Source organism: Cryptomeria japonica, chromosome 2 (assembly GCF_030272615.1).
Source record: "Cryptomeria japonica chromosome 2, Sugi_1.0, whole genome shotgun sequence".
Lineage (NCBI taxonomy): Eukaryota > Viridiplantae > Streptophyta > Pinopsida > Cupressales > Cupressaceae > Cryptomeria > Cryptomeria japonica.
In genome coordinates, this window is record NC_081406.1 from 666,034,526 (window position 1) to 666,048,658 (window position 14,133).

Genomic DNA, 14,133 nt, shown 5'->3' on the forward strand with positions numbered 1-14,133 from the left:
ATTCCATGCTTAAGCTTGAAAATTGAAAATTTGTCTAAGGCATGAAAGTCAAAGGGTCAAGGAGGAATGAAAAGCAAAAAAAATCTCCTCGAATTTTTTTTTGAAATTTCCATTTTTAGACACCAAATCTTATTAGAATCTGGAAAGTTTTGCAGATTTTGACTCGTGAGATAATTCTCTATCTCCTGGACCTGGGTCCTAAATTTTAGGAAAATTCCTAAAAAATAGGAAATGTGGCAAATTGGTCAAAAAGCTCCCTGCGAATGTGATGAATTCAAAGAGCACAAAAAAAATTCCTTCCTCAAGAAAGAATTGCGCCCAACAAGAAGAAATTCTGAATTTTTTTTTTTGACTAAATGATGGAAATTTCTTCCTTCACAACATAGTTCTTGGAAATCATGAAAATTGGCTAAGGCATGAAGAATTTCCTTCCTTGGGGGTAAGGAACAAATTTCTTTTCAAAGGAGAATTCCTTTACAACATGAGTTCCACGCCGGGATGAATTGAAGGTGGAAAAACAATTTCTTGGCAAGGAAGGAATCAGGGATGAACTGAACAAGAAATTTCCCCTAGGAATTTTTTTTAAAAATCCATTCTCGGGCATCAAATCACATCCAAATTTCAAAACTTCTATAGATTTGGAATCGTAGGAGAATTTTCTCTCTCCTGGACCGTGGAACCCTAATTTAGAAATTTTCCTAAAAATTAGGAAATGTGTAGAATTGATGAAAAACCTTCTCCAAGCAAGGAAAGTTGAGAAACTACAAAAAAAATGCTTCTAGAGTCAAAGATTCTCTCTCATGAAGTTTTCTCCCTTCAAGGATTTCTTGCCAAGTGGCAGCCAGATTAGTGCGTATTGAATTAATGACAGATTCCTTATGCATGCAGGTCACGTCCAGGAGATGATGGTGCATTTATGTCTTCATGGTGGTGCACTTATTACGGGGATATCTTGACCAAGTGGTGGACCGGTCAATGCATGTTGAATGCATAAAGAATCTTCTTGCATGCATCTGCCTTATTTATGATTCTATGACAAATTCTCCGTGCATGTTGCTGTCGCATGAAGAATGATGGGCATTTATTCCTTGCATGGAGATGTTAATTATATTTTGGGCATGATCGGTATAGTGGGGTGCATTTAATGCATCAGTGGACGCTATTTTGGGCTCATGAAATTATTGTATATGGGCTTTATGGGGTATTTATTGCTGATTCTCACCTCGTTGCATCTTGAGTGGAGAATCTTCTAGGTTGAAACCCTAATTAGGGTTTGCATGGCCTGAGGCCTATATAAAGGGGTGACCCCCCTCATTTGTAAAGGAGGGAGCTTTGTATGAAATTGTTGCGATAAGTTTTTGAGAAAATAATAGTGAAACATTGTTCTCTAATGGTGTCCACTTAAGTTATTTTTTCAAAACTTGCATGGTTTCACCTTCCTCGCTTAGAGTAGAATTTTATTTTCTCGGTTTTTAGATAAAGGGCTTTGATTTCAATGGAGAATGTAATGGTGTTTGATGAATTTCCATGGTTCATACTTTTGGCATCTTGTTGATTATAAGATGCTGTGTAAAGTTGGCTCGAACCCCTAAATTTGTGCTAAGTTCAATTGTGGATAGTCGTTTGGATTGCGCCGTTTTTGGGTATTCAAATGCAGTTTCTCAATTTGAAAATCATTTAGCATCCCCAGAAGATTGCATCGGTTCTTGCGGAGTTGTAGTTAAACTTGGCGAAGTAGAGCTTGGTTTATTTGGAATTTGTCCATCGAAGGATTAGCTATTGATATCACTGCCCTTAGGAGTAGATTTAGATCCTTCTAACCCTTTCCCCCTTTATTTTCAGTTCGTTCAAAGCAGAAGCATCACCAAATTGCTATATCTGATGATAAATTTCCACGCCACAACACATAAGTGAAAGAATGATCCAAATGAAAGGCCCCTTGGGTTAACAACAAACCCATCAGCCAACTGAGTCACGCCTGTAGCATAAAGGAACCTTGGAGTTGATTGTTTGAACTTCTTGCAATCTTAGCATGCAATCGCACTTTGATCAAGAGAGAGTGAAGTGACCATTAGACAACTTTATTCTTTGTTTGACGTTGTCATAAAAAACACGTCAACAACACCTAATGTTGATATGGACAAATGCGAAATGACAGATTGACAAATGCGAAACCCTCGCATGACAAATGCAAAATTTTATCTGAACGAATGCAAAACTCTAGCAAGACAAATGCAAAATTTTGAGTTTTTTGTTTTGATTTCAATTTTTCATTATGATCTCAATTTTCCTATGTTTCAATGAAATGTAATATTGCAGACACTTTGAAGACAATATGGTTGAAATAACATGCACAGACAAGCACAAATCCTAGGTTGGCCAAGATAATATTTGTTGGGTTCCCACTACGTATAAATCTGAGCCACACTTATTCAAAGTAGATAGCTTATAAGTTTGGTAACATTGGCTCCCCCACCACGACACTCACTTCTTGGGCATACAAAACTTTGAATTCCCAAAGAATCGAAGATCTAGAGGAATTTGCTATCTCTACTTTGAACTGCGAGAGTGTGGGACAACTTTAGAAGTCTGACCTCCTGCACCAGCAAATAGAAGGTTTTTGGTTGCTAAAACAAGTGGTTTGTAGTAAGGGCATTCGTTCAGGTGGCCATACATGCGGCATTTCCCTCAATTACGAGGTCTCCCAGCCCTTGTGGGTTTTTATGCATCACTGTGTGGATTTTACATCGCACAGATATTGAGGGAGGCATACGTCGGTATTGTTAGGATTAATGACAGTCCCAAAGATACTGAGAGGGGGGGGGTGAATCATTATCTAACCGGGTTACAAAATATTTAAACTTATTAAGAACTTTGCATCTCAAAATAGTGTACCAGTAAATAAGAATTAATGCAGTAAATAGGAACAATAAAGGCAGCATAGAAAACATACAATAACACAAGATGTTTAACAAGGAAACCCGGTGTGGGAAAAACCTCGGTGGGATTTGTGACCCACAATATTCACTCACTGGCCAATGAATAAATATTACTTACAATGAAGGCCAACTTCCTAGAGCTCATTGCTCAATAAGAGTCACACTGACTACAAAAGTGGATTATGAAATCCAATACAATGTACTGCTTCAAATCAGCATCAACTATGCCAAGTTCAGTATTGGTTTAAGCTCATTCTATAACCAAAACCTTCGCTATCAACTATATCTCCTTATACAAAATATCATCCATATATTCTCCCCATGCATATATCTTCCTTACACAAAATGACCTATAAGATCTCATACATATATATGAGTCTTTTACAATATGCCATGTCAGCTTTACAAAAGATAATTACAATTAAATACAATAAACAAAAGTTTATTCTCGGTCCGCTGGGGTGCCGGTATGCATTGTTGTTGCTGTCGGTGAAGTGTTTGCCGGTGTATGTAGATGTATATGCCGGTGCCTGCCGGTGGCTTTACCAGATGAGTGTTAGAAGCTTGCCAGGTGGTTGCCATCAATGACAACACCACTATTCTCATAAGAGTGTAGAATGCCAACATGTATGACACATCTGCACCTGTTGCTTACAAGTTTGCCCACAAACACATTTATTTATATTGTCTTGGAAGAAGCTTGACTTAGCTTGTTACCACTTGGGTTGTTCCCTCACACTCGACTTTAAGGGCTTCTCGGAAGGCATGCTCGCTAAGGGTTAAACTAAAATGAGCCTAGTGCTCCAAACACATAAAACAATGATTTATTTTATGCACCAAATGAAGTGCTATCTATTTGAAAGTCACATACAATCCTAATTACCTGTGCAAACCAAAAGTGTTAGTAGTTTCAGATTAAGTCTTGGACCACTCATGTTTTTCTCCTCCAAACTTTGCTTGCCACATGCTGAAAATGAAACATTAGTAACAAAAATCAATATTACAAAATCAATTTTTTTTTTCAAATATAGGAACTTGCTAAAAATAGAAACCTGCTAAAAACGGAAACTTGTTAAAACAACTTGCTAAAACTGATACCTGCCAAATTCAAAAACTAGCTAAAAACAAAAACCTACAAAAAATGGAAACCTACCAAATTTAGAAACTTGCTAAAAACAAGAACCTACTAAAAACAAAAATTTAGAAACCTGCCAAAAATAAAAACTCTACCAAATTCAGAAACTTGCTAAAAATGAAAACTTGCCAAATTTAAAAACCTACTAAAAATGATCAATTTTTTTTGTTGCAAATGTGAAATTGTTATGGCGGATATAGAAATCTGGACATGAATGCAGAATTTAGTACTTGTAACCTACACAATGCAAAAATTTGAAGATTGTTCATGTTGGGTTCACCAGATGTTTTATGTGGAAATTTAGCATAATTAATCAGATTATCGGATGAACCACAAAAATCCAATCTAATTAACAAATCTGTAAACACAATGAAAATTTATTTGAATCAATAAAGCATGAAAATAAATCAATTGAAAACTCCCTTATTGAATCGATATATTGCTTCCATTGCTCGAGTCATGCTTGAAAACCTGCATCAAGACGACACTATAAATTCATAGATAGTTGATGAAAATAGAAGAATGATGCCGAATTTATAGAAATTGGAAGGAAAATTGAATGGTTAAGATTGTTATGTAGACTGAATAGATCAATGGTTAAGATTAATTGAGAGAAAATTGATTGAAAATTAAACTTAAATAAGCGGAATGGATGAACTTGTTCACAAAGTTGATTGAGAGTTAGAAAGGTGATTTAGGAAGTTAACTGAATTAATTAATTAGTCAGAAAAGGTGAGTGTTAGTTAGAAATTAGCATGAAATGCATTTAAATTAAATTTGGATTTAAAATTGTTTTTCGAAAATATCCACAATCATGCACATGAAATGAAATTAGTTGGAAATTAGAATTTGGGAATTTTAAATTTTTTAGGTGAGAAAAAAAATAATTTAAATAAATTTATTTAATTTGGAAGACATAATTAGCTAATTAAATAATTTAAAGAAATGATTTAACTAGAGGAAAATAGAAATTGAATTTAATTAAATAATAAAGATTATTTAATTAAAATAAATAAATAAGAATTAATTAAATAATAATTTTAAAGGAAGGAAGGTTGCATGATTGAATAATTAAATAATTAAGATAGAAATAGAATAATTAACTATGATGAAATGTGATGATAAAATTAATTTTAGAAGAATAAAATTAGATTAATTAAATAATTAAATAATTATTTAATTAATAAAGATGAATAATTAACATGTTTTTGATAAAAAAAGCAGTTATAACAAGGGCGCTGACCCAATACAAAGCTGAACGGAAAACTGAAAAAGAGGAACCAAGAAAGGGTGAAAACCCCAAACAAACAAGGTTAGACAGGGCAAATAAACCCACTGTCAAACCATCGACAAACCAACCCAGCTCAAGAGTGGGGAAGGTCCACACCTTGACGAAGGGGGGAAAATTTTCCTTTCCGCCTGCAACACACAACCGTCCAGGCGACACTATCATTGGGAATATTCAAAGACAAATCAGGCGGGGGAGACCCCGCAAATACACTGTCAGACTGCTGCAACAAAACACTGGCAGCCTGATGCTGCAGAACCACGGCAGACTGTTGCTGAAGAAGGATAGAATTGCCAGTAGACGAGCGAAGCTGAGGATCAGGAGCAACATGTTAGTAATGAGACATTTTCAGGTATCCAAACAAAGTGATGCTTAGAACAAACAAAGTGATGCTTAGTTCTAGAGACAGAAATTATCACCTAATAATGTTGGTTAGAAACCATCAGCATACTTTGAAATTGGCTGCAAAATAACAAAGTGATGCTTAGTAATGAGACATTTTCAGGTATCCAAACAAAGTGATGCTTAGAACAAACAAAGTGATGCTTAGTTGTAGAGACAGAAATTATCACCTAATAATGTTGGTTAGAAACCATCAGCATACTTTGAAATTGGCTGCAAACTAACATTTCTAGATCTCTTCTTTCACTTGGAACACTAAGCTAAAAAGTTCATTTTCTGTTGGAATTTAGTCTGCAATTGCATGAGATGTACATGTTATACATATTAGGTATTGCCTTCACAATTGGGGGAAGAAGATGTTGCACTATTTTAATTCTATTCTTTACTAGCTAGGAATGGTTAAGAAAGAATGTGCTTTTCTTTGAATTGATATAATATGCTTTCTTGCAGTTTCCATCTGGATCATGCGGCATCTCTTCCTTATTTTTTGGAGAAGGTGAGGCTCTTTTATACCCTTAGCGACAATTATTTTTTGGTTTTCTTGTATCTATTTTTGAGTCAACCTAAGAATATTAATTAATCAGTGATATGCAGACAACTTTCAATGGCCGGGTATTTATGACACATGCAACCAAAGCTATTTACAAACTTCTACTTTCTGATTATGTGAAAGTGAGCAAGGTTTCTGTTGAAGATATGTTATTCGATGAACAAGACATTCTTCGATCAATGGATAAGATTGAGGTGCAGTTTTCTTAGTTTTCATCCACTTCTGAGCTGATGCCTTTTTCTGGTGCTTATGATGCAAAGTTTTACTTGCAGAAAAATTCAAGGATTTTATTTTTTTCCTAATCAATCTGAAGCTGCTGTATGCTCAGGTAATTGATTTCCACCAGACCCAGGAGGTGAATGGCATCCGATTCTGGTGTTACACAGCAGGACATGTTCTTGGCGCAGCAATGTTCATGGTTGACATTGCAGGGGTGCGTGTATTATATACTGGTGATTACTCCCGCGAGGAAGATCGTCACCTTCGTGCTGCTGAGACTACACAGTTCTCACCTGATGTTTGCATAATCGAGTCAACATATGGTGTGCAACTTCATCAGCCTAGAGCTGTCCGAGAGAAAAGATTCACTGATGTTGTACACAGTGTTGTGTCTCAGGGTGGAAGGGTACTCATTCCTGCATATGCGTTGGGTCGTGCTCAAGAGCTTCTATTGATTCTTGATGAATATTGGGCAGCACATCCGGAGCTCCATAATATTCCCATTTATTATGCGTCTCCTCTTGCAAAAAGGTGCATGGCTGTTTATCAAACATACATCAATGCAATGAATGATAGAATTCGTACTCAATTTGAAGCTTCAAATCCATTTGATTTTAAACACATCTTACCTCTGAAAAGCATTGAGAACTTTGAGGATGACGGGTCTTCAGTAGTCATGGCTAGTCCAGGTGGCTTGCAGAGTGGTTTGTCGAGGCAGCTCTTTGATATTTGGTGTCATGATAGGAAGAATGCATGTGTGATTCCTGGGTATGTCGTTGAGGGTACGCTGGCAAAGACTATTATGAATGAACCAAAGGAGGTGACGCTGATGAATGGTTTACAAGCGCCTTTAAATATGCAGGTCCACTATATTTCTTTTTCAGCTCATGCTGATTTCAGCCAGACAAGTGCATTTTTAAATGAGCTACGCCCACCTAACATAATTCTCGTGCATGGAGAGGCAAATGAGATGGGACGCCTTAAACAGAAGCTACTTTCTCAGTTTGCAGACAAAAATATAAGGGTTTTATCACCAAAAAACTGTCAGACAGTAGAGATGCATTTTAATGCTGAGAAGCTGGCAAAGGCAATAGGTAGGTTAGCAGAAAAGACGCCTGAAGAAGGCAGTCAAGTGAGTGGTCTACTGGTGAGAAAAGGTTTCACGTACCAGATAATGGCTCCTGAAGATCTTCCAGTATTCACTCAGCTTTCAACGGGAACTGTTACACAGCGATTATCAATCCCATATAAGGGAGCATTCTCTGTGCTTAAGAAGCGTCTCCAACAATTGTATGAGGGTGTAGAAGTTTCAAACGATGAAGTTCCTACTCTTAAAGTCCATGGCAAAGTTACAGTGAAGCAAGAAGGAGCAGATTATGTAGTGTTACAGTGGGTGTCTGATCCCATAAGTGATATGGTTTCAGACTCCATTATTGTAATGATGATGAATTTCAATCCAGAGTCTTCAAGGGCAAAGTCACCTGATTCAGATTCAAAGGAAGGCAAGGAAGAGAAGGATTTTAATAAAATAATTCAATCATTGTTTTCTTCTTTATTTGGAGATGTTAAGGAAGAGGAAGGAAAATTGATTGTATCTGTGGATGGGATAATTGCCACCGTAGACCATGCAAACAATACTGTTATCTGTGAAAATGAAAACTTGAAGGAACGCATTAAAACTGCACTTAATCGAATGCGCAATGCTATTAAACCTATTGGTTCTCATTAGTTTTCTTCCTTTACCCCATATTTTAAGAAAATGAACTATGAGATGTCTATTATGACTTTATTAACGACTGTTATGTGTATATGGTTATTTTCTGAAACAGTTTGCATGGATATTAATTGATCTTGTTTCACACATCTTCATTGTATATATTTTATTGCATGTGTATCTAATTGACAAAAAAATCCCCTATATCATAGGGCAAGTTTTTATGCAATTACTTAGTTTATTTTGGATAACAGTTACTTTCTAATTAATTTAATCTTATTGCTTAATTTTAAGTAGTCATTTTAAAAGTATGCAGTTGTTGCTAAATTTTTAGGTAAAATTAAAAAATGTGGAGTTAGTTGTCATTTTTCTCAATGCAGTTTTTTTAAAAAAAAATTTTCAGCTCGCATTTCTTCACAGCTTATTTTCAATTTCTAAAGAGTAGCTGTTCCACTAAAATAGTAGAATATTTTTTTCTTATAATTTAAATTTTGCATTGGAACACTAGTAGCTTAAATTTAAGTATAAAATGCACTTTCATGGAGACATGGGTTAGCATATAATCAAACAATTAATGTCATTTAATCATTTTAACGATCTCAAATTCAAGTATCTGACCTGCAAACAAAATACCTGTCACAAGAGAAGATTGGAGACAAAATCAATAATGACTTTGAAGAAGAAGATTATCATTTGGAGAGGGAATCAATTTAGAAAAATACAATACAAGTCTTATAAAAGGAGAATAGCAACCCTAAAGGTGTGCAGCCTTAAATATGAGCAACCCTAATGAGATAACGAGTATTTAATAATTAGAACACCTACAATATTATTAAATGCTTAAGTTTAGCTTAAGTGAGCATTCAACAATAACTAATGGAAATTGAAATTGAAACTTAAGTGAAATGCTAAAATATAAATGTAAAAAAGAATGATGCAATAGGTAAGAGATATTCTGCTAGATAGAAACCTCCTCCGCATGGGCACTTTAAACAAATGCAAAAATTGTAACAAATAATAAATGATTATTTTTATTAAGGTTCAAATAGGTTTTGAAGGGAGCCGAAACCTTTTTTACATTAAGTTGCCAAAAAGATAAAAACCAACAAACAACAACAAATCATCAACAAAAGATCAGACATAAATGACTAAAAACCAAAAAACTAGAAAAACCTAGTTCAAATTCTTAAGAGCCTCGGTGGCTTCAACTTCCACTTGAGGCATACTAAGAGCAATTTTCTTCAAGTCCTTGATGTCTTGGGAGAGTTGTTCCGCATATCTCTTCAAATTGGCTCTAGTATTCTTACACGTGCCCTTATCCTCCTCATACCCCTTCATCTTATCCAAGGCTTCAACATCCACCACAATCCCTTTTTGCTGAGATTTTTTCAGTTTCTCAACTAGGGTATTGAGACTATCTACAAAATTCTTGAGCATTCTGTGACTAAAGATTACAAGAGAGATGAGATTATCATTTATATTTTTTAACTTATTCTCCAAATATTGAATTCTCCACTCGTAATCATTTCAGAACTTTCACATGTTTCACGGTCTTTTGCACAAAGTTGACAATAGATTTCCTTTCACCCTCACTCCACAACCCCTCATTACTTTTGTCTTGTTTGCTGCAAACCGAACAAAGCTTGAGGTTGATGTCCTTAATTTCGTGAAAGATCCACTTGTTCATTCTGAAGTTGTCAACCGTAGCATTACGGGCTATGCTAGCACATCATTAGGGTTCTCCTGATCAAGTTGAGGAGAGAAGTGACATTTGATGTTATGTCTAATGTAAATAATTGTGTGATAATGTCTTATTTCTAATTTACAAATATATATTGGAGAAAAATAATGAGCTTTTTATGTTGGGGATGTGGTAACATCTATGGGATGTCTTTATACATCCCTAGTCTCTCAAGTAGTTAATGTAATACAATGTTAGGTTTTTTCTAAAATTTGTTAGAAGTGAAAATGAAAAGAAAAATGGATTACAACAATGATAAAAAAAGAAAAAAATAAAGATTTTTATAGTGACCTCAAATTTGTCCTCTTTGAAAAATCTATGATGGTTCTAGAAGGTAGGAGCCATGTCCCATGGAACAATATGTTTTAGGGTTATTAAGTTGTTAGTCCTAAAAGTTGTGGATCAATTCTATGTAGAAAGTTAATTGGCTAACTCATTGCCTTCCTATTGACAACAACAAATATAATAATGATTAGTTCTCTTCATGCTTTCCCTTAGGTTTCCTTCGCTGATATAACTTATTTACTCGTGAATTTCATTTGTTAGATATAACATAATATTTATCGTGTCATATTTTTAGTTTAAGTGATTAAATAAATTGAAGATCAAAATGATTCAAAAATATTGATATTAAGAAATTGAGCATAGACATAAAATAATTTAAAATAAGTAAATATTCTAGTTGAAATATAAAATAATATTTAATATTAAATTCACACATTTAAATTATACTTATGTATAAACTATTTCCTATATGTAAGGCTACATGACACATGCTAGTATTTCAAAGAGATATTCTCTAAACAATAATCCACTCCACATTTTGTTCTTTTTACTTTAATGTATAATAACAAAATATGTGATTAAGTTAAGAATAAATCTTTCAAAATATTCCATTATTATGACACAAGAATCAATGAAATTGATTTGAAAAATATTGTCTACACAAAAAAGTTTGAATATATCTTCAACATCAAATAAGCCAAAGATGGCACCTTCAATATTTTTTCAAGTTATCAAATCATCCATAGAAGATTCTTAAATTAATCTTGAAAGAATTATGTAGCATATGAAAAAGATAAGGCTATCCACATTGAAAGGATATTAACTCTATATCAACATTTGAAAACACAAATCAATGAGGTGCAAACTTACAATATCCACTAAAAAATAAATGAATAACTAGTTAAAAAGTATTATAACATATCAACAATGTGTAGACCATCTCAAATAACTAAGGGTTTGTAAAGTCCCAAGGGTAGTTTACCCAAAAGAGATGATCAAAATGAGGACAACATCTTCATTTCAACAAAAATCTCATTGAGCGACCAATTAATAAAATGAATATAAACATAAAAGGTAGAGTGGATATTTGTTGGAAGTGAATTTAAGCTTGACACTATAGTAGATTCAACTATCAATATTATCATGGATTTTATCTTTTGATTTATATTAAAAAAATGAAAGTGAAATGTGAACCAATGAACAATAATTATTTACTAATATTTTAGAAAAATGCAGATATGTTAAAGTTTCCTTAAATGTCAAGCTAAGGCTTCTTTGGAGTAGTTGCATATGTTTCAATGGGGTTTTCTTATGTTCTCTGGCTTGTGTTTGGTTCTTTGGCTTGTGTTTGGTTCCTAGTATCTTTGTTGGAGTGTGGTTTGAATTGTTATATTTTCCTTGCTCTCTTTGCCAAAAGCATACAATGGATGGTATGGATTGACTATTATCACTATAAAATATTATCATCCCTTGAGGTTTGTACTTGCTTGGAGGATATTCTAGAATAAGATTGGAAATCAAAAAAGAAAAAACACACTTTAGTTGAATTTGTGTTCAAATGTTGGTTATTTGATTCTTCTTGCGTTTATCCTTGAGCTTGTTATTCAAACTAGATCATGTTTTGTTTCTTCAAGGAAATGATAGAAAATTGTAGTTGACTGCACTAATTTAATGAAACCAGGGCATAACCTTATTCATCATTGCCTAAACTTGCTTTCCTTATTTTATAACTAATGAATAAGGGACATAAACTATTAGATAGAAGTATATAGATCCATAAGAGCCAAGGTTGAACAATATTGTATTGGATAAAAAAATGGTGATAGAGGTACAATGTTATTTTTTCAACACCTCCATAAAAACATAAACATGAAAATCTCTCCCTCCTTGGTAATGAAAACCAACTTTGAATAGATCCTGTAGAGACCTAAAATTGTCATGTCTAATTAAATAAATATCTTTATTTATTTAATTATTTTATTCTAATTCTTCTATTAATTAAATAAATCTCTATTTATTTAATTAATTCATTTATCCTCTTCTAGCCTTATTTCTCATTTAAATAAATACATTTATTTATTTAAATTACCCTTTTCCTAAATTAAATAAATAGCTTATTTATTTAATTGATCTTACTTCTTCTATTAATTAAATAAATCTTTATTTATTTAATTAATTCATTAACCTTTTCTACCCATGACACATGTCATTCATCTCTTAATTCCTACACTACCTACCCTCTCATTATTTTCTTATTTCTTTTACCTACCTTCTAATCTTAGCGGACTATTTATCCTTTACACCTCTCAATCTTATCCCTCCATTTCTTATAGTGTCTTCTATATAAGGAGATGCTTCCTTCATTATCAACCCTGACTCCCCAACTACGCTTTCGAACTTTCATATGCGATCAAGCCTACTTGCAACCACATTTCCGTTCTTTGTTGAGCTCTTGTGCACACATAAAATCTGAGAGCAAATATATCAAGAAAGATCAATGGAGATAGGAAGAATGGAGATCCAAACCCTATTGGACATGTGATGGTATAATCTTTGTGATTTTGGTGATTTGCATTGCCTTAGGTAATCTTCATATGTTATGGTGGATCTTTGTTGTTGTTAGGCTAGGGCTTCGTGGTTGAATCTATTTAGTCTTTCAAAATTGTTGTTTCCATTTTCACCATATACATTTTGGTACGCTCGGTGGGACTCTTGTCCCTTTTGCATTTAACATCTTTTGTTGCAGATTTTATGTATTTGAAGTTGCAGATCTGACATTTTCGACAACATTTCGACATTTCTGCGTTTGCGCATCCTGTAATCACGTTTTTGATTTTCTGTCGTGTCTGTGACATCCAAAATCGTGTCTGTGTTCGACATTTTTTTAATTTTATTTTACAAGTTGCAGGGTTGCGTTTCTATTTCTAAACCACGTCTGTGCACTTTTTAGACGCGTCTGTGTTCAGGAGGCGTGTTTGTGTTATAAAGGTGTGTTTGTGAAGGATTTGGGGGCGCTTGTGATTTTCTGCCACATCTGCGTTAGGTTTAATCACGTCTGTGTTTCAGATTGTGCATTTTTTAGTTTGATCCAGTTTTGAGGCTTCATTTTGTCATTTGGATTTCAGATCTGGTTTATTTCGGGCTAACACCTTGTGATCTAGCTAACAAAATTGGTGCAGCTTGTTCTTGAAGGAACACGTCTTGTCGAAGACCCCCTTTTTCACAAAGTCTTTTGGATCTAAAATTTACCTAACTTGTGTGCTTGCAAGGGGGTATTATTATAAAACTACTAACAAATCTTTGTTGTAGAATTTTGGCAAGGGTTTTACTCTTTATTGTGTGCCTTGTTTTCATAGATTATCAAACACTTCAATTGGTGCACTAAAAGTTGAACCAGTGTCTTTTGTGTCTTGAGTAATAGGCTCTTTTTTTTTAATCTCTATAGAGCCTGTCTCCACGTGTGGTCATTAGGACTACTAGTGAGGAGAGAACAACCCAAGTGGTAGCGAGGAAAACCCATCTCTTTCGAACCACTATAAATAACTGTATCCATGGTGAAAGACATGGGTAATGTGTGTTGATTAGTTCATGCTGACACTATGTCTCCCCATAAACCCGTTTGATCAAATTTATTTGATCAGTTGTAGGGTGTAACCCCTACCGGCTGGGAGCCTTATGTGTTTACAGAGCTGAAAGTGCCACATGTATGGCCACAGGAGCGGATGCCCTAACTAACACCTTTTTGTTTTAGAAAGCCAAAATCCTTCTAGTTGTTGGGGCAAGAGGTCGGACCTCTGAAGCAGCCCACACACATACAGTTCTTAGTAGAGATACAAAGTTTACCACAGGGAGTTTTCGTG

General features: G+C 34.4%; 1 protein-coding gene across 6 annotated transcripts in view; it reads left to right on the top strand.

The window, feature by feature from the left end:
• The window catches only part of LOC131053126 (cleavage and polyadenylation specificity factor subunit 3-I), an 89,220-nt gene extending 80,822 nt beyond the window's left edge, over nucleotides 1-8,398 (top strand). For 3 of the 6 annotated variants that reach the window (XM_057987734.2, XM_057987738.2, XM_057987737.2), the window contains 3 exons: nucleotides 6,215-6,260; nucleotides 6,359-6,508; nucleotides 6,643-8,398. In XM_057987734.2, the coding sequence (XP_057843717.1) occupies nucleotides 6,215-6,260; nucleotides 6,359-6,508; nucleotides 6,643-8,262 (1,816 nt within the window). In that variant the 3' untranslated portion in view covers nucleotides 8,263-8,398. Of the gene's footprint in view, nucleotides 1-6,214; nucleotides 6,261-6,348; nucleotides 6,509-6,642 lie in introns of all 6 variants that reach the window. The other 3 variants (XM_057987736.2, XM_057987735.2, XM_059216825.1) reach the window with 1 other exon arrangement.
• The last annotated feature ends 5,735 nt before the right edge of the window (nucleotides 8,399-14,133 follow it).